Genomic DNA, 22,195 nt, shown 5'->3' on the forward strand with positions numbered 1-22,195 from the left:
GGATCAGAGAGACAGGATCAAACAGCCTTTATTCACAATGCAGAGGATTAACCCCTTAGATTCCACAGTGAGTATAACAAGCAGGCTCTACTACATATACAGGCTGATTTTACTGTTGTGGGTTTAATAACACTTACACAATAGGAGAGAAAATAAAATCCCTGCTAACTGCACAGGGAGGGAAAGGAGGAAAATTGTCAGGAAGGGTGAAGTTCCGCTTCAACCGTGTTAACGGGTGAAAATGACACATTTGTGACATCTGAATCTCGCAATCCATTTTTACAAACATCTTATTTTATGATTTACTGCATCAACTAGCAAGGTTAAGTTGGGGTTAACATAAAGTAATGGTCTTTATTCTTGGTCTCAAGACCTTTGTATGTCCGCCTGAATTCTAACCTTTTAAATCTTATATGTATTATTCCCATAATGCTTAGCTGTTTAGTGCCTATATATTTATTTTACTTGCACGTTTATTCTTGGGAATGTTGTGTGGTTGTTAGACTTCAATAAACAGCATAGACCACAACACCATGTTCCCATGGGACGTTCTTTCTGCTTTATAAAACGCATGATGGTTTATTCACTTTGACTTTAATATATCACAGGAGGGTTAACCTTTAAATTCTGGGTAAATCGTAGGCACACTCTGGAATGCTTTTTAGTTCCAATAATGTAAATCCTGGAACAGAATATATAATGAATGAAGAATGGAACAGCATTGCAATCATCTACAGATTTCTGCGTTTAGTAACATAATTTAGATGTCTATACCACCTAAAATTAGCTTTTATTTTGTGTAAACCAGCTACATATTGAATGTGTTATTATTGCATGTGTGTTTTAATCATTTTCTTTATGTAGTAGTAATGTAATGTATTTTTCAATCAGACATCAGTCTTTGATCTAAAAACTTAATTTAGAATGTTTGAGCATGCTAATGCATGCTTGAGGACTCACCCAAACTTTTCAAAGCCAGAGTGCTAACTGCTTAGTCACCAAGTGCTGTCACGTGCTGAATACAAGCATAGCAAACTGCATTGGAATTTAAAGTGCACCTGTGATCTAGGTTATGGTCATGTAAGTACTTACATATTCAAAAAAGCAGTTATTAAAGTGATCGAAAACCACCAGCGATTTTTTTTTTTAACCTGCAAGGCTAAGTTATAATGTGCGACTTACCTTAGAACGAACCCCTTCCAGCGACAAACTGTTACCGCTGACACGGTTTCCATCTTCACCCAGTCCTCCTTCCGGGTTCACAGACTCTGGCTGTGTGAGTGGCCGGAGCCGCAATGATGTCACCAATGGCTCCTGCTGCTGTCTCTGAACCAATGAGGAGGCAGAGAGCCAGGACAGCAGCTGCTCTCGTGCACATTGTTGGATCAAGACTGAGCTCAGGTAACTATTAGAGGGGCGGGGGTGCATGCTGAAGTTTTTTTTGTTCCCTTTATGCAGTTAATAATGTAAGTCATACTTACCTTGTTGGATGCGGCATCAGACCGATGCTGCATCTGTTCCCTGGCGAGCCACCGAACACTGCCGATGGCTCGGTTCTCACTCCTTCCTGAGCAGAGCGATACTGGCTGTCAGTCAGCATTGCTTCTGCTCTACTTCTCAGCGCTCATTGGAGATCTGAGCCATGGAGTGGCAGGGAGCAGCCGTCTCAACAGCTCACTGCGGAACCAGACTTGGAAGTCGTGATGACGCACTTCCTTGACTGATAGCAGTGACGTCAGCGGAGAGTGGACTTCAGACCATTCTCCGCTAAAAACGGATCACAGGAGTGCAAAACTAATTGCACTCCTGTGACCCAGAGGAGAAGTCAACATAAAAAGCTCAGGCTGGACTTCTTCTTTAAAGCGGAACTTCTGCCTAAAGGGGGGGATGTTTCACTTTATTTAATTTCCCTCAACCCCGTCCCCTCCAGCCCTCCACATTTGGCACAAAATAGTTTTTTAAGGGGAGTGAGTACCTGGTTTTTACAGGCTCCCACTTCCACCCAGATAATCTAAGTGATCCAAGAAGAATTCCCCCTTGCCCCACAGTCTTCTGGGAAACATCACAGATCCCAGAAGGCTGCGGGACCAGAAAACTGTCTGGGAAACCACAAGGAACGACCACCGGCTTCCCTTAGTTAACAGAGACTGGAAGAGTGGGGTAGAACCAGCCTGGGGAGGACGGCACTGGATCCCTGGACAGCTGAGTGTGTTTTTATAAAAATGTATACTTTTCCCTATAGTACACTCCCAAAAACCTCACATTAGTTAAGAGACTCTTCTTTTTAACTGTCTTTCTGAATATGCATGGGTAATCTGATCCAAAAGTAACCCCTGTAGGTGAGCACAACAGAAAAACAGTGCCCATAATTGAGGACTGAAGACAATGTCCATTCAGTGGCCATATTGAAACTCTCTTTATTTAAACAGACACTGCAAAGAGTTTAGTAGCAGATACTGCTCTACCTCTTGAGAAATGTGGACAAGCATATTCATATTTCTTTGTTGGACATTATGTCTTATTCCTCATAAAAAGGTCAAGATGAAAGCAGATGGCAGTTGCTTGATTGCATTGTTGGTTAATACCCTTGTCCTGGTCATAAAAGTGACATTGAATTTTACGTATTCCTGTGACAAGATCAATAAGCCTTGTGTAAACTTATAGTATATATTATGGGAGTCTCTTTATATTTTATGACCTGTCTGGAAGATATTAAAAAGAAATACATCAAAATGTCCTGCATACTGAACATTCCAAAAGTAATTTGCTGCCTGGCTTATGTGGGTGTTCTTCTTTTGTCTTTTGAGACTCTGGCCACTGAGATCCTTTAAATTTGAAGACTTAAAAAGAAATGAGTTATTTTGTATTGGTCTTGGGTTAAGAACACATTATAGATGAGTTTAAAAAGGATCTAAATGTAAATTATACTCTATCAACTCCCTAAAAAAGCTCCTGAAGCTCTCATCTTTCATGGGGAAAAACACCAGGTTTCCATGTGAGGTAGTCAAGTAACCATAGTCAAAGTAAGCATAGTTGATTTAAAGTGTATCTCAAGTAAAGAGCAAAAATGTAATACATGTTATTATAACACTTTTAAGATTACCCATCCATAGATATGGTGGCTAAATTTTTTCCCCTTTCTTTAGATTTTAACTGGTGATCCTGCTTCTGCTCACTTACTATCCTAGGATAAGAAATATGTTCAAACTACAGGGCACCTCCCTAAATCCTCATTCCCGTTTTATAGGATAGGGGGCAGGGCTGATAGCATAGTTTGAGATAATAATTCAGAGTGCACATAACAAAAGACAGCACACAGGATTATCAGGTATTTTTTGCACTTATCGAACATATATACAGTAACAAAAATCTTTTAGTGGTGTGTTTAACATGCCAAAGGGGGAGCAACCAAGATAAAGGAGAATTACAGCCAAAGCTCATTCGCTGTACTACTCCTGTAGATCACAGGAGTGCAGTTTGTTTTGCACGTGTGTGACACCTTTTCAGCTGACATTGGGCTGAAGCCCACTGTCGGCTGATGTCAAAGAGACGGTCCAAGATCGTGACAATGAAGACTGGATCTGTCTATATGCCTGGACCAGCAGCTGGCTCAGCCTTTCAGTGAGCCACTGAGAGCCTGAGCCGGCTGCTCCCACCCCCTTCACAACTCGGCGCTCCAGAGAATGAGGAGAGGGCAGATCAGTCAGTCACCAGCTCTCTGCTCGGGGAGCCTGAGAACCAAGCGATCTGCGATGTTTGATCACTCAGTTCTCAGTCTTAGGCCACGTACACATGACCGAGAAACTAGACGGGCAAAACACATTGTTTTCCCAGTCGAGTTCCTTGTTCGGCTGTCAAAAAACTCGTCGAGCCCAATTTTCCCATTGCCCTTCGAGGAAATAGAGAACATGCTCTCTTTTTGGCTCGACGAGTTTCCCGACGGGTTTCTCTGCGAAAAGTGTACACAGGACCGGTTTTCTCGGCAGAATACGTCTCCCATCGAGTTTCTTGCTGGATTCTGCCGAGAAAACCGGTCGTGTGTACGCGGCCTTAGAGCCAGCGGGGGACAAATGCAGCATCAGACCGATGCTGCATCCTCCTAGGTAAGTATGATTCTGAAAAAAACTAACAAACCCATACTTCTCATTTAATTTCTAGCGATTATAGATACTTTTCTTTGCCAAAGACATTATTGGTTTTAACATAAGACATAGATATAAATAGAAATGAGGGAAACCATCTCAAAATGCAGAGGGACAACCAATCAAAACAATACCGAGATTACAGGTACACAAAGGAAAATAAAGATGGATGCTGGGTAGGATTGTCAGCTGATTTAATATAGTAGTATTATCACGTTAAGTATGCACAGAGGGAGGTGAAATAGGTGGTTGCATTCAAACATGGTAACAAGCTGTATCTATGATAGAGACGGTGATCCGTATGAAGTGGGAAGGGAGGAAGAGGGCGGGAGGGCGAGTATGGAGGAAAATAGAAATGGGTGGTAAGAGAAAGACCTCCACCGATTAATTACAACCAGGGGGGACAGGAAGAAGAGAGTACAGGTGCAGGAGGGCGAAAGCTCCCTGGAATGGTAGCGTGGTTCTAGCACAGGAGATGATGAAGCGGGACAGGAAACGGATGCGTTTTCCAAGGCATTAATAAAGTGTTGTCAAAGTCTGGGGGTAAGCAATGCTTAATCCATGGTTGCCTTTTTTTTTTTTTTTTTTTCCGAATCTTATCGTTTTCTATGGCTTTCATTTTAGTATAGATAAGGACCTTAATCATTCTGTGTTTTTGCTTTGGCCACAACCAAGGTGGGGGATTTCCACACTTTGGCAATAGTTTGTTTGGCAGCTGTGGCAAGCTGTAGAAGTAGTTGGAACTGATTGCGGGTCAGCTGAGCTGGTTTTAGGTTTAAGAGAGTCGTTGTAAGATCTGGCTGACTGTTAGTTTCCAGGGCTTTATGCCCTGTACGCACGATTGACTTTTTCCGTCGGAAATTCCGATCGTGTGTGTGCCGCATCAGAAATTCAGAGGAATTCCGTCTGAGTTTAGATAGAGAACAGGTTCTCTTTTACTTCGATGGAATTGTGTCGAAATTCCAATGTGATTTTAGTCGGACAAAGGTCCAATCTTTAGAGGCCATTGTGAAAATGCTCTTCCAAAACTCTTGGTCTATAGGACAGTCCAACCACACATGAAAATGTGTGACTTGGTCTAAGCTGCCATGAAAACATATCGCTGGTAATGAGGGGACATATTTTGCAATCCTAGCTGGAACTAGGTACCAGCATGCCAGGACCTTATAGTTTGCTTCTATTGCTAAGACATTGGGTGAAGAAGATTAAGTAGTGGTCCAGATACTAGACCAATCTGCGATTTCAAGTGTACACCCCAAATCCTGTGCCCATTTATTGACATACGATGGTGGTGTATTATCTGGTTTGACACAACTGGATATGGAGAATGGATATGAGTCCTTTTATGTGAGGGTCACTTTTACATATTTGTTCAAATTGTGACATCTGGGTTGGTTAGGAGCCTGTTTTGAGGTATGGCAAGTTTTTGATTTGCAGGTAGCGCAACAGCTTCGATCTAGGGAGTCTGTAGGATTCACAAAGTGTAGGGAATGGGTGGATAGACTTTTCTGAAATATGTTTGTGCTGTCTGAGAAGGTTGGCATTGGCCCATGCTTTACATGAACCGGGGGATTCAGAGGCTGGGTAAAATGAGAGGTTTCTGAGAAAAGAAAGAAGGGGTTTATGGGGTGATTCGAAGGCTATGAGTGACTTTGAATCTGCCCCAGATGAATAAGGAATGCTTTGTAATAAGATTGAGAATTGAAGCTCGGTGCGCTGAGCGTAGCCATAACATGTTGGTCACAGAGATGGGATCACACTCAACAGATTTAACAACCACCTATAGTGCTGTTTCTTTTACTTAGGGAGATGTGCATGTTGCACTGCATAGTAGTAAGTTTAAAAGTTTGGTAGCCCTGAACCGCAACTGAGTTTTGGGAGATAGAGGGTGGGCTTGGGAAACTTGATATTGCCCCAAACGTAGGCCATTACTCTACGTTTCAAGGAGGAAGTAAGATGGGATAGGGATGGGTAGTACTCTAAAGAGAGGAATTTAGGTAATATCGACATTTTAATTACATTTATTCTACCCATCTCTGAGAGGGGGGAGAGAGGACCATTGGGTCATGAGTTCAGTAACTTGTTTCAGTAAGGGTGGAAAATTAGCTGCAAAGAGATCGGCTACAGAAGTAGTGAGTTGTACCCCTAAGTAGGGGAGGCAATGTGATACCCAGGTAAAGGGTAACGAAGATGACATGGCTTGTCGAATGTCGGAGGGCAATAGGGAAATGTTTAATGCGGTTGATTTTTGGCAGTTGACACCAATTGCGATTATAGATACTTTGGAGTGGATCTTCACTGCAGTTGAGCACCAAAAACTATATTTACCGGTAATTAATTTGTAATTTTCAAAGCAAACTCCCCCACCCATCCATGTCTCCATGCTTTATTTTGCTGACAAATCACTTTGAAAAACATCCCCCTGATAGAATGATAGAATGGATGATAGAATCTGATAAATTTCTTTGATGTGAATTCTTGTTTTGCTTTAGGCCCCGTACACACCATAGAATCCATCCGCTGAAAAATCCCAACAAATGGGTTTCAGCGGATAGATCCTATGGTGTGTACACTCCAGCGGATCTGTTTCCGCGGATATTTCTCCCCTGGGATGGATTCCAGCAGATCGAATATTTGCTGACATGCCAAACAAATCCATCTGCTGGAATCCATCCCAACGGATGGATCCGCTGGTCTGTATAGACTCACCGGATCCATCCGTCCGAAGGGATCCCCCGCATGCGTCGTAATGATTCGACGCATGCGTGGAATTCCTTATATGACAGCGTCGCGCACGTCGCCGCGTCATAGTCGCGGCAACGGCGCGACACGTCATCGCCAGAGGATTTCGGCGCGGATTTCAATGCGATGGTGAGTACACTCCTTCGCATTAAAATCTGCTGAAATCCTCGAGAGGATTTATCCGCGGAAACGGTCTGCTGGACCGTATCCGCGGATAAATCCTCCCGTGTGTATGGGGCCTAAGGTCTGCTTAGAACACTATTATTGCTCTAAAGATGTATATATTATAATTTTTTTTTTACATTTTAGAACTTTATATATTTTTTTACCTTTTTTGTGTAGGATGCTATTGACATAGGGGCTGTGATTGAGTGTAGGATGTTACTAAACGGTCAAACATCTTGTGAGTTCTCCTTTAATGTAAGGAATCTCTATAATTCAACGATAATGTTGCATGTAATATTAAATTATGATACAGGAAAAGTATTACTGCCTTGGTATAAATGGAGCCTTTAACAACTTCACTAATAATACTGAATTTATTGGTTTTACAATGTTTTTTTCTCTCTAGACGTGAACTTTCCCTCAAAGCCACGACACTGTGCAATTATTGTCTGGTCTCATTTCCTATCCCCATATTCTAGAGATATATTTTCTTGGTTTGTGCTCACTTGATGTATTATGTTTTTTTTCCAACATGTCAACAGTCTCTCTGTTCTCCTTCTGTCTTCTGCAGCAAAGTTTGGAATGCAACCTCACCAGCCTCATCAAAAGGAACACAGAAATGGAAATGCTGCTAGCCAAGCTTATTCAGACCTGCCAACATGTCGAGGTGAGTACGAATCTCTAATCACTTGTATTGCACTGTCGTGTCATCTGTAGTAAGACGATCTACACCCTGGATTACCCAAGTCTTGCTTTTTGAAGAATTGTTTAGATCTTTGGAAACAAAAGGGGATTTTGCTTGTTGACTCATGAAAGTGAACCCTTGTGAAAGGGTAATACCACAACAGTAATTGTTTAGGAAGGAGGCTGGCTGAGTGCAATGTTTATCTTGGTTGGTGAGCTCTCACATTTTTGCAGTCTGTTTTCAAAGGAAGTATCCTTTCCAAAATACTTTAGCTTTGCGCCAGACTCTAGGCAGGTTTAAAAGATCGAAAGAGACAAAGAGAGAGATGCCTTTGGGTGTAGATTAGTGAAAACGTTTAATAGCACTTCAATAAATGGCAACTCATATTTAGGAAGTAATATATGGGCACATCAAGAAAGATCCCAGCAGGGGAGGGGTGACATCAGCAGACGATCCAGTCCTGTCACTCCATCATGGGAGGCTCTCCCATGATGGAGTAACAGGACTGGATTGTCTGCCGATGCCCCCCACCCTGCTGGGATCTTTCTTAATGTGCCCATATATTACTTGTCTCAGTGTTGCTGGAACCTGGTTTCTATTCCAAAATGATGGCAGCCCTTAGTGTTTGACTTTATTTTACTCCCTATTCATTCATGGACTATAGACCATCTTTTTAGACATATGTTTTTATATATATATATATATATATATATATAAAAACAATTTATTTCTTTACTATTGTGGGATATATCGGTCCAGTTTGTTCTCCTTTACTTGTTTTATAGGTTTAAAAGACCACTGTTTACTTCAGAAATGCATTCTTTAAAAAAAAGTACTTTTACATAAAGCTAGTACTATGTACCTTTTTAATATTTCTGTATTTTAATGAAACATATAAACCAATAATGGCGCCATGCGGGGGCATGAACAAATGACAAACAGCTGCCCCATTAAAAGTGAATGAATCACCAAATTTGTGAATATTGAAATAGAGGATGAGGTGCCATATATGTTTGGTGAAAACTGAACTATGGCTATGGAAAAATAAGGCCCCTTTCACACTGAGGAGTTTTTCAGGCGTTACAGCTCTGCTATACCGCCTGAAAAACTCCTGCTCAGCTTTCTCAATGTGAAAGCCCAAGGGCTTTCACACTGAGGCGATGCGCTGGCAGGAGAGAAAAAAATCTCCTGCTAGCAGCATCTTTGGAGCAGTGAGAGGAGCGGTATACCGGTATACCGCTCCTTCTTATTTAAAACAATGGGAAACCGCGGTAATACCGCCCACAATGCGCCTCTGCAGAGGCACATTGCGGGCGGTATTAACCCTTTATCGGCCGCTAGCGGGGATTAATACCTCACCGCTAGCGGTCGAATCCCGCGGCAAATCCGACGGTATATCGCCGCTATTTTTAGCGGCGCTATACCGCCACTGTGCCTCCCGCCCCAGTGTGAAAGGGGTCTTAATGTATACAATAATAACATCCGACATATATATGTGACACAGGCGAAATAAATTGCAATTGTAGCAAGCTAAAAGTCCATATGTGATAAATCCCAACACCAAATCGAAGTGCTCCAAGATATAACTTCTAGTTCTTCCACCACGAGTGCTCAATGGAAAGGTGACCACTCACCAGAGATGTTTGACCCCTTTTTACAGGATGGTCAAAAAGTGCTTTTGGAATACCAGATTGATTCCACTATCAGCACAATTCCACTCCAATGGCTGCTTAAGATTGAACTAGGATGTAAAAAATTACTCCACAGGAGACATGGATACAATTCTCATAATTTAGTAATTTTAATTAATAAAATTAAAACAGCAGCAGCAATAGCAGTTACACTCACATGTTAAAGTGTCTGGCACTAGGTATAATCAGCACGTGCAAGACGGCTGATCCCTTGAGGATGGTGTGCTTTCCAAGTCTCTTCAGAGGGCAAAGCCTAGTGTGGGAGGTCAAGTTAGGGTCCTAATTTGACATCGCACATGTGGAATTTTAGCTTGCTACAATTGCAATTTATTTAATCTGTGTCACATACGGTATATATGTCGGATGTAATTATTGTATACATTTATTTTCCCATAGTCATTCATGGTTTTCACCAAAATGCGCCTCATCCTTTATTTCTGTATTTTAGCCTTCTGTTGTCTACTACATGGTAGTGTTCAGACTAGGAAAGCCAGAAGAGAAAAAACAATCAAACTGTGTTGTACTGCTCAGTGAGCTTGCAAGTGGCTGTGCAGTAAACTTACAGACAGGAGGAGAGAGAAGAGTAAACATTGTGATTATATCATCAGTGTAGTAAGGCCAATCAGTTCTATGCCACATAGCAGGCTGTGGGTGGTCCATAACCAACCTGAATTGACTCCCCTGCCCAAAAGCATATACTTACCTTTGTATTAGCCCCCAACGCCTTAAAAATACCAAATTATATTTTCGCTAAAACTACTATGTTTAGCACAGTAATCGATTGCCCAAAAATGTATGTCTTCTAACCCTCCCAAAATTGTGAAGTAAAAAAAAAGAAGGTAAGATTGTTATTTCCCAGGAAATGAATGTTGCTGCTGTCTGCTGTTTATAGGTTTTGAACCAATGGGGCATGGGCCCGGTACAGGAGGGCTGGTTGTACTTCTTTATCAGTGGCTCTGCTGATTGTACCCAAGTTGATCCATCGATTGACTTGGGTACAAACAGTATGTCGGATTTTTACAAGCAATTATTGCCAGCAACTAAAGTTGCTAATAATAATCACTGTGTTCTCCCTGCAGCGATGGCTCCCTGCTAAACAAGCCCCCGCTGCCAGGAGAACAAAATAGCTTTGACTGGGAGATCAAGCAATTTTCGGGTTACAGCAAAGACAATTGCATCCATGGTCTGCCTCTCACCCCTTCTATAATATAAGAATGCTAGTGCTTTGTCATTCCCTGTAGAGATAACAGGAAGTGAGAATGCAACAGGAATCTCTGCAAAGTGAGAGGAACTTACTTTCAGACACTTGTTACAGGTGTCACGATTGAAAGATTTAGCTTTGTTAAAATGGAAATAAAAGGACATAAAGAAAATTGCCTTTGCATCGGGAAAAGCTGCGCTACACAGCTTAAGGCATATACTCTCTCTCACCTTTTTTTATGATGACAATTATAAAACTTTGCATTTCGCGCGTCGCTTTCTGTATCAGTGACAAAGATCACTTAGACAATTAACAGATCCTGAGAGGTGGGGCGGGGTTTATGATCATGTGACCACTGCAATTGGATGTTAAGGCAGTCACATGATCGCAAAGCTTGCCGTTAGCCGCTGATAACTGTGCAGGGAGCACGCAGTGTATACACTCTCGGCACAACTGCATTCACACCAGTTCTCGCAAATATGCGGCCGTTTGTTGCCAAGGCCCACCCGTCGAGAGGCCGCATATTTGCATGCGGTTGGTGCCAGGGGGTTAAATGAGATATATGGGCAAATCTTACTTTTGCCCTCCTGTAAACCAAAGTCAGGTAATATCAGGCTATTGCCTGCTACCAGCTGGTGTGGCAGAGCCGCTCCAGGCTCCGGAAAAATCCAGACAATATTGTTGGGATCCACTCTTTTGCCTGATTGGCAGCTGGCTCTGCCTCTCAGCCATGTTTCTCTTTTAACCCCTTGGCACCAACCGTATGCAAATATGCGGCCTTTCGACAGGTGGGCCTTGGCACCAAACAGCCGCATATTTGCGAGAACTGGTGTGAATGCAGTTGTGCCGAGAGTGTGTGCCCTGCGTGCTCCCTGCACAGTTATCAGTGGCTAACGGCAAGCTTTGCGATCATGTGTTTGCCGTAACAGCCAATCGCAGTGGTCACATGACCCCGCCTCAGTTTGAATACACTTTCACCTTGCATATACAGTATCAATCTATTGCATCTACCAGACAAGTATAGGATGGGGAAGAGGTAACTATTGTTTTTAAAAAAGTAATACACATAAAAAATTAATATGAGAATATCAAATCCAATACATATTTGCTTGTATCACAGTACATTCCATCTTAGTACACAGATTGAGAGTTGAGTTTGTTGAATGGAATGTTTTGTAGCATGTCAAAGCTTTCCGGTTCATTGTAATTGCGCAGATTTAAAACTTTTCAACATAATCAAGTTCCCAAGCATGTTTCTTAAATTTAATATACAAAGTATACATGTTGCTAGTTGCGGAAATTGGTTCCTTCTTGGGATTACTTTCATCAGCTTGGCTCTTTAATGATTTTTATTCTGGACGTTAAGACTTCTTACGCCGTACGAGGCACTTGGCTTCTTATACATCTGCTTTTACTTTCCCGATAAACTTTCACAACCGAACATGGAAATCTGAGAAAATCACTTTTCCTCCGTTGCAAAGTGTTTAGAGGCACCGCTTTGAAGTAGCCGCTAGAAAGCATCTTTAGAAAATTTGACAGATACTGTCTAATTAGAAGTTTGACAGAACTTGATCAAAGTGTCGGCTCAGAGCGCTTGTGTTACCTGACATATGTGGAAGCGCTGACAATTTAATAGAAAGCCATGATGTGATTAGAAACAAAAGCTTATTTTTATTTCACAACCCTTTGTGTAGAGCGGTTGTATTGTAGAGCTGTTTAGAAATAGACTTAATTTTTGAATCATCTCTGCAAAATCGTATCCAGGCACCTGTCAAAACAGGTGTGTTCAAATGGAAGTACTGTATATAAAATATTACAGACCTGAATGATATAAACTGAGCATAAAATCAAAAAATAGATGTTTATTATAGCAAAAGTAAAGTCCATACCATTTCTATCAAACCTCCCTATTGGTAATCATATTAAGTTACCAATGTTAAGGCTGGCATTGAAAGCAGGCATTTGAGGGGCGTTTTTTAACGCTCACCAAAAACCTATGCAATTTATACTATGGACAGTATACACTGCTGTTTACATTATCAAAATTTGAAGCATTTGCGGCGATTTACTTCAATATTGAAGCCTTATGTTGAGTCTGGAGGAGTTTGAAGCCTTTTAATGCCCCCCATTCAAGTCTATGGTGATGCTCCACAAAGGCACTAGCAGGCATTTGCCAGGTGGTTAAAAATCATGCAGGAGGTACAGTATTTATCGGCATACAACACTCACAGTCTTATAATACGCACATTCATTTTATGAGGGAAGTTTCTGGAAAAAAAAACATATATTTTTTTAAATAAAGAACTTTGAAGCAAACTAAGGGTTAGTGCCCATCAATGCAGCCTGATTAGTGCCCATCTGCAGCCTCACCATCTCCCATCAATGCAGCCTGATAGCCCATCTGCAGACTTAGTGCAGCCTGATCAATGCCCACCTGCAGACTCATTGCAGCCTGATCAATGCCCATCTGCAGCCTCACCGTCTCCCATCAATGCAGCCTGACTAATGCCCATCTGCAGCCTTAATGCAGCCTGATCAATGCCCATCTGCAGCCTCACCATCTTCTATCAATGCAGCCTGACCAATGCCCATCTGCAGCCTCAATGCAGCCTGATCAATGCCCATCTGCAGACTCAATGCAGCCTGATCAATGCCCATCTGCAGCCTCAATGCAGCCTGATCAATGCCTATCTGCAGCCTCAATGCAGCCTGATCAATGCCTATCTGCAACCTCAATGCAGCCTGACCAATGCTCATCTGCAGCCTCAATGGAGCCTGATCAATGCTCATATGCAGCCTGTCAGGACCATGAAGGTAAGTACTCACCGAGGCCGAGATGCTGAGGGCGGCTCACCTTTGCGACCCTGTGCAGACCACTCCCTGGAGTTAGAACAGAGGAGGGACGGCACAAGGAGGCACCGGTGCCGGGAACTGGTAGGCAGACCTGGTGCAGCTGACGAAAGCAGGGCAGGTGCAGAGGACTGGAGACAGTCGTTGATCAGGCAGGAACAGGCAGGTAAGTCCAGAATAGACAAACAGGAAACAAGGCAAATCCGGGTCACAGGCCGTGGGTCAGGAGTTGGAGAGATCAGAGGAAGTCCGTGAGAGCAAGCCAAGGTCAAGGGGCAGGAGACAACAGCAAATCCGATAAGCAGGCAGGGGTCAAGTGTAGGAGATGGCAGAGAATCGTCAAGGTCCAATCCGGGTCAAGCAGGTCTGGGTATACAGGTTTCCAAGGTTCTCTCACAGGGTAAAGCTGACAACGAACCAGCAATTAGCAAAGGGGAAGGGGCTGGCTTAAATAGGCCGCACTGGCCACTGATTGGTCCACAGAAGTACAGGTTTCAGAACCAGGCTCCAATGGACAGCACACAGAATAGAACTGAGCAGTGGCTCAGAGACAAAAGAGCTGGACCTTCAATGCAGAGATCCTGGGTTCGATTCCACCCAGGACCAACTAGGGAAAGAGACCTAGGGGCGGACTCCGGACGCCCAACCTGTCCGTTAGTTCCGGAAGCTCCTGATGGGAAGCTTGGATAAAACGGGGAGCATGTAGATTGTCACTTTTTCTTTTTTGGCTTTTTTGATCCTGAAGTTCTGGTAGGGGGCGCCCTCCTTGCTTGTAAAGCTCGTTCCAATATCTCCAGATCCTGTTTACGGACCATAGTACCATTTGAGGCATATGTGCAGTCTGGAGGGAGAACTTCACTTGGGGAGATATGATCTGGAATTTCAACTGGGGACACAGGAACCGAAGACACTGGAACTGGGGACACAGGAACTGAAGACACAGGAACTGAAGACACAGGAACTGAAGACACAGGAACTGGGGACACTGGAACTGGGGACACTGGAACTGAAGACACTGGAACTGAAGACACTGGAACTGAAGACACTGGAACTGAAGACACTGGAACTGAAGACACTGGAACTGAAGACACTGGAACTGGGGACACTGGAACTGAAGACACTGGAACTGAAGACACTGGAACTGGGGACACAGGAACCGAAGACACTGGAACTGGGGACACAGGAACCGAAGACACTGGAACTGGGGAGGTAGGTACAGATTCTGAGGCATAGAAAAAAGCTCCTGATGGGAAGCTTGGATAAAACGGGGAGCATGTAGATTGTCACTTTTTCTTTTTTGGCTTTTTTGATCCTGAAGTTCTGGTAGGGGGCGCCCTCCTTGCTTGTAAAGCTCGTTCCAATATCTCCAGATCCTGTTTACGGACCATAGTACCATTTGAGGCATATGTGCAGTCTGGAGGGAGAACTTCACTTGGGGAGATATGATCTGGAATTTCAACTGGGGACACAGGAACCGAAGACACTGGAACTGGGGACACAGGAACTGAAGACACAGGAACTGAAGACACAGGAACTGAAGACACAGGAACTGAAGACACAGGAACTGAAGACACAGGAACTGAAGACACAGGAACTGAAGACACTGGAACTGAAGACACTGGAACTGAAGACACTGGAACTGAAGACACTGGAACTGGGAACACTGGAACTGGGGACACAGGAACTGGGGACACAGGAACTGGGGACACAGGAACTGGGGACACTGGAACTGAAGACACTGGAACTGAAGACACTGGAACTGGGGACACTGGAACTGGGGACACAGGAACCGAAGACACTGGAACTGGGGACACAGGAACCGAAGACACTGGAACTGGGGAGGTAGGTACAGATTCTGAGGCATAGAAAAAACTTCCAATAGTACCCACTTGAAGAAGCTTTGGCCGAGGTGGGCGAGTTGGGCAAAGCGATATAAGGTGCCCGCTAGCACCACAATAAAAGCAAAGTCCATGGGCTCTTCTCCGCTCTCTTTCTGCCATAGATAGGCTGGACCGGATGACCCCGATCTGCATGGGTTCTTCCTCCTCCAAGGTAGGCGTGTGTGCATCCACAGAAATGTCAAGACCTTGTGATGGGGAAACTTCCAGGCTGGGCACATACGGAGTCTCATAATTTGGCACACACTGGGCTGGCTGGAGGTCATAACCGTACTGGGGCTTCCTATCCTTGGGTACCCGTAGGCCTCGTGAACTAAGAGCAGACCTGGGAGTGCTGGTCCTCTTGGAAGCAGGGATATATGAGTCCAGAGCAGACATGAACGTCTCCCAGCTGTCCAAGACTGGACTTTTTTCCTGCAGCAGCAGGTGAGCCCACGATTTGACCTGCCCTGTTAGCAAGTTGACGGAGGCTCTAACCTTAATATAGTCCGTGGCATAGGTCCTAGGTTTAAGGGTGAACAATAGCTCACAGTCAGTTTTAAAGCACAAGAAGGATGCACGGTTCCCATCGAATATTTCTGGCATAAGAACAAATGGCTCATAATATACAGGTTCCGGGGCTGGGCGTGTTGTCTCTTTAAATTTTTGGACTTCTTGTTGTAGTTCCTGAATAATATGGTTCAGGCTGGAGACTTGCAGAGCCAAGGAAGTGAGCATTTTGAACAAGTCTGCGGACTCCATGTTATCCGTCAGTCCATTATGCAATTCTTGCAATTTTTGAACGGCAACCGTCAAAACAGACACCTGTTGACACAGGTTTTCAAGGGGTGAGCATGCCCTGTCGGCCTCAGACATAATGGCTGGTTCGTACTGTCAGGACCATGAAGGTAAGTACTCACCGAGGCCGAGATGCTGAGGGCGGCTCACCTTTGCGACCCTGTGCAGACCACTCCCTGGAGTTAGAACAGAGGAGGGACGGCACAAGGAGGCACCGGTGCCGGGAACTGGTAGGCAGACCTGGTGCAGCTGACGAAAGCAGGGCAGGTGCAGAGGACTGGAGACAGTCGTTGATCAGGCAGGAACAGGCAGGTAAGTCCAGAAGGGACAAACAGGAAACAAGGCAAATCCGGGTCACAGGCCGTGGGTCAGGAGTTGGAGAGATCAGAGGAAGTCCGTGAGAGCAAGCCAAGGTCAAGGGGCAGGAGACAACAGCAAATCCGATAAGCAGGCAGGGGTCAAGTGTAGGAGATGGCAGAGAATCGTCAAGGTCCAATCCGGGTGAAGCAGGTCTGGGTATACAGGTTTCCAAGGTTCTCTCACAGGGTAAAGCTGACAACGAACCAGCAATTAGCAAAGGGGAAGGGGCTGGCTTAAATAGGCCGCACTGGCCACTGATTGGTCCACAGAAGTACAGGTTTCAGAACCAGGCTCCAATGGACAGCACACAGAATAGAACTGAGCAGTGGCTCAGAGACAAAAGAGCTGGACCTTCAATGCAGAGATCCTGGGTTCGATTCCACCCAGGACCAACTAGGGAAAGAGACCGTAAAAGGTCTGTGCCCTGACACAGCCTCAATGCAGTCTGATCAATGCTTATCTGCAGCCTCAATGCAGACTAATCAATGCCCATCTGCAGCCTCATCATCTCCCATCAATGGAGTCTGATCAGTGCTGGAAATCACTGAGCCGTCATCTCCTATTTACTTGGCTCTCACAGTCACACACAGTCCCGCCTCTGCCACCGACATTGGACCAGCTCCTATGATAGACAGAAAACTGGTCCAGTGCCGGTGGCAGAACTGTGTGTGAATGCTGAGTGAGAGCCAAGTAAACAGGAGATGATGGCTCAGGTGAATTCCGGCGGCGCTCATCCCCCCTCCCCTCTGAGGTAACCTATCGGCTTATAATACACACCTGTGATTTGCCCCCTATTTTCAGGGGGGAAAAGTGCGTGTTATGGAGTAGGCACAGGAAACATTCACCAAGACACCTCAAATTGTTTATTTCCTGTAATGTCACTTCCATTAAAAAAATAAATAAAAAATAGGTGTTTGTGGGGCAATTTTAACATGCCTTTACGTGCATCAAACGTGTCAAAACCACGCATAGGGCGTTTGAAGAGAGCGTTTAAAGGTTCATTAAGGTTTGTAAAACACCAGTTTAAAGCCTATACTAAAGATCATTAACGTGCGTCTAACGCCTATACTAAAGACCATTAAAGCTAAAGGAGCGCTTGTTAAGCATTAGAAATTAGGATTGGCAGGTGGAATGGATAGGGCCAATGTCAACTTTTATAGATTTGCACATACATTAAAGGCAGCAGCATTACTGGATCTACTGATTATTTTGATGATTTTATCAAATAAATGTCTGCTTATGCCTTAAGTTTTTTTCATATTTTTAGTTTAAATTGCCAGGTTTGTGACATAACATTGATACAGTCATTCAACACTGATACATTCAATGTGATATTATATACAGCGTATGTAGTCTACAGCAGAAGTCCCCAATCCTTCTTGGCTCATGAGCCACGTTCAGTAGATAAACTGGCAATACACTGAGCAAATTCTGACTGGTTCCTGATGGACAGGCTTAAATTCACTTTGTGTGTGTCCTTCCTGCTGACCTTCTTCAAATGTAAATTTGGCAGAAAATTGTCAGTCGGAACAGCAGCTGCACCCAGTCAGATGCAGCCGCTGGTCAGGCATTCTGACTGCCTTTAGAATACAAAAAGTGGCACTGCAGATTCATCCATCTACGCTGTGTGATTGTTTTTTTATTCTTTTTACTTTTTCCGTAGGCTGAACCAAAAAAAACTCAAAAATCACATAAGTGTGTTCCAAAACAGTTTTTTTCTGTATACCATGCTGAATATTTGTTATAATGAGCAGAAGTGGGTCTTACCACATCATAGTTCACATTTGTATAATGAGCAGAAGGGGGTCTTACCACATCATAGTTCGCATTTGTATAATGAGCAGAGGGGGGGTCTTACCACATCATAGTTCACATTTATTAAATTGCAACGTGTAAAAGGGTACATACCAAGGCTCAGATTCTTGTAGGAGTGAATGACAGTTGGAGAAATTTTTATTTGTAAGGAGGCTTCTAGTTGTAGCTGCATCTACCGTCTAGTGTGAAAATATGGCTACACCCTGTGTAGTTCTGGTAGTATTGCAGCAGAATTTATATGCAAATAATCATATTTCAATATTTAATAATTACATTTTAATATAAAGCCTAAGTATATTAAAAAACACTTTTTTAAACTAGCACAAAGGATGGACAAATGAATGAAAGGTCCACCTCCTCCATTCATAGATAGCTTTTCATTCATGGAAGTTACAGTGCAGCTTTTGTGAATGGAGATAGGGCACAGAGAAATTGGGCATAGTCAGCACTCTAGATGAGTGCCTGTCACAGGTTCCTCCGCTCTGTTACCCCTGAACCCCTAGAATATTATTTCTGCGGGAGTAGGATAGGGGATTTCAGAGGACTTTGGATTTCAACGAAAGCAGCAGCCATTAATACAAGGGACACTTCGCATTGATAGTAAGTACTGTCCCTTGTGCTGATTTAAAAAATGTTTAATGTAAATAAACTGCATAAACTGACAGTGCTAAAAAATACCTGAAATTAATAAATAAACGTAGGCTTTAAAAGGCAGCTCCAGCCAAACTACTGTACATGCAATTGTATTGTATATACAGGGACTGTTAGACCAACCTAAAGATTTGTAAAGTAATACAATATTTTGTTCCGTATTTACAGTACTGAGTTATATGGCATACCTAATGTCTACTCTTTGGACTACAGTACTGTCTCTTCCTGCAAACCCACCTAAGAACCTCAACTTCGTATCTGTCTGCTTGCAGAGGAAGCTTTACCTACACGCACAAAACATATGTTAGCATAGATGCCATGTAGTTAAACTGGCAGAATTTGGAAATACAGTAGCTGCATGATTAATGAAAAGAGTGTTTCCCATATTATGTAAATATATTCACGTATTTACAAATTTTTACCAAAAACTATATGAACTAGCTCTTACCTCTGCAGCTTTAGGTACAGTGGAGCAATTCATCTTCAGAGATAACAGAAGTCATCCAAGCCCTTCTTTCAGCAGCTTAGCTTCCCTAGGTTCTCTTCCTGTCCCACCCTTGACAGCCTTCGGAAGTCAAGGGTGGGGGAACAGGATTATTGGAGTTACCGAGAGAATAACGTAAATGACCTTACTGCTTCTGCTGTGAAATTTTAGTATAAATTCCTCCACTGTGCCTGCAGCTTCAGAGGTAAGTGGGGCCTTTTTTAAAAGCTAGTTTACTGCCAGTTAAGAATATGTAAACACTTTAATTTCCACAGCCTAACCAATGGTTCACTTTAAGGACTGTTAAAGAGCAGCAAAAACCAATCGGGGATCTGCTAATTGTATTTGGTAGACAGTATATTGCAGCTACAGCTGCAAGTCTCAAGCTTAATTTTTTTACCTTAAACTGATTCTTATGGAATCCAATGGTACTAGATTCCAGCAAAATCCCACACATGCTTATTTGAGGTTTGTAGCCTCTGGTCACTTGATTCTCTGTTGCAATATTATTCATATCACTATCTAGGAAGCAGAAAGTGATACACAGTGGGTGGTATGCAAAACAGTATAGCATGGTTTGCAACTGGTGGTCTTGCAATACCAAGCTATGCACTATAATCGTTTTAAGTAGCAGGGTGGCCTGGAGAACTTCAGCTATGCCTAGATGAAAAACAGAGACCCCTGCAGGTGGGGAATTTGGAGTATATCATTAATCATGAAAAATAACCAGTACCATTCATAACAAATCACAAGGGCCTACTGCAAATTTATTAGCACCATTTGCTTTAAAATACTACTAAGATCAGTCATTTAAAATCTGGTTAACAGTAATGTTGGCAGCAATGGGAGCATTGGGGTTTGGCTCCCTATTTTCTGGCACTGGTATTTCGTTATAGATGAATTCCTATTTAATGATTCGGTTCTTTAATTCCATGAGTTTACAAAAGTTTTTTTAAGTTGTGTAACAAAAACCATTATGACAAAGTTATGTGTGGCCAGGGTTGGACTTTTTGTGCCATAGGTTTTCTTTTTTTCTTTTTTTGGAAGAAAGTTTTTCGTTCTCACATGGTATATTGGGCAGCAGCCAAAAATACATGAGAAATATGCGTTAAATATTTTAATGGCCCATTAAAGAATTCCCAAATTATGGCTTTGTTTGACTTCTTGGCATTTTTCCCAGAAATAAGGATCCAGAGCCACCGGCACTCTGGACCTACCGGAACTCCCAAGTCTGCCACCCAAGTCTCTTATTAAGTAGTTTCTCAATGATATGGTTCCAGGTCACCAGCAATGGTCGTCTTTATTAGCTCGTTGAATTTAGACCTAACAGTCTATGAAAAAATAAATATGCCACAAATTGGAACGACCTTTGGAATAAAATATGTAATTTCAGTCTGTCAGCTTTTAAGAGCATATTTGATTCAGCACTGTAAGATTTCTGCCTGTTTTCATTTGGTGCGCTTAAGTGTTTAGTCTCTAATAAGGTAACCTCTACTGTAAAAGTATATAAACACCTCTTGACCTCTCCAATAATTTTCCTCTTATGGTAATATTCACTTGCCAAAATGGATTAAATTTGATCAAACATGCCTTGGAGTCATCACATGCACACGGATACTGTATGATGATTGAGTTACACCAGAGCAATGAATTAAATTATATTTCGGCCAAACCAGCAGAACAAAGGGGAATTTGTTTTAGGTGAAATATCATTAATAAATGCCTAGAGATCGTCATTTTTCTTTCAGTTCTTAAAATTCACAATTTTAAGCTTTTTTCCTTGTTTAATCTTTTTTATTAAAAGTTTTCAGAAAGTACAGAGTTTGCATAACACAAGAATGTAAGCGTTAGACATTATAAAGAAGATAAAGATTGATTGTAATGGCGTATAGTGCAACCAGTTTAGAAGAAATGTAAAAGGAGAACGTAAAGGGGTCCAGATATAAGGGGCAACATGGGGTTGGAGAGGGAAGAGATATAAAGAACATGAAGATGTTGATGGTAATGATGTATAGTGCAACCAGTAGAACTTAAAGGGGTCCAGATATAAGGGGATACTATGAAGGTGGGGAGGGTAGATGTTAGATCTAGGGGATGTGGCTTGGCTGGGTAGAATTTTCAGTGATTGTGTGTAATAAAAGAGATTAATGACTTACGTCATCCAAATTTTCGAAGCAAAAGGACAGTTTACTGTCCTTCAGATTTTAAGGGGGCTGGACTATGGCCATTGGGAGTACAAAATGTCCCAGCATCAGTTGGAGTAAATTCCCCATCTTTGGTGTCAGTGAGAAGAATTGCACCACATAGTTGGTGTCTTTAGTAGGAATTATGCCCCATCCTTGGTCTCATTGGGCCCTATCAATGGTGTCATTTGGTGGAATTGGGAGGAACTTTTCCCCATTGTTGGTGTCATTGGTAGGAATTGTGCTTAATGATCAATGTTATTGGCAGGAACTGTGCCCCTTCAATGGTGAATAAATAGAACCCCAAGGGCTGGCTAAAAGCAAGCAAAGGGTCGCAGTTTGGAGAATACTGACTTATATCATAGTTCAAGGCGGTGGCAGTCATAGTAAATGTAATGTATGTATGACCCATGATTTCCAGACCTTATAGAATTTGCACATTGTGACTTGAAATGTTCCTCTTAGCAATCTAGAGGCCTCGTACACACGATAGGTTAAACAGAGGACAACTGTCTGATGGACCGTTTTCATCGGTCAAAACCGATCGTGTG

At 42.9% G+C, this 22,195-nt stretch overlaps 1 protein-coding gene across 2 annotated transcripts in view; it reads left to right on the forward strand.

Annotated features, from left to right (window-relative positions):
* MID1 (midline 1) overlaps positions 1 to 22,195 on the forward strand; it is a 251,302-nt gene that overhangs the window by 125,711 nt on the left and 103,396 nt on the right. For both annotated transcript variants that reach the window (XM_040338131.1, XM_040338132.1), the window contains exon 3: positions 7,621 to 7,716. In XM_040338131.1, the coding sequence (XP_040194065.1) occupies positions 7,621 to 7,716 (96 nt within the window). The remainder of the gene's footprint in view (positions 1 to 7,620; positions 7,717 to 22,195) is intronic.

This window comes from Rana temporaria, chromosome 2 (genome assembly GCF_905171775.1).
Source record: "Rana temporaria chromosome 2, aRanTem1.1, whole genome shotgun sequence".
Classification (NCBI taxonomy): domain Eukaryota; kingdom Metazoa; phylum Chordata; class Amphibia; order Anura; family Ranidae; genus Rana; species Rana temporaria.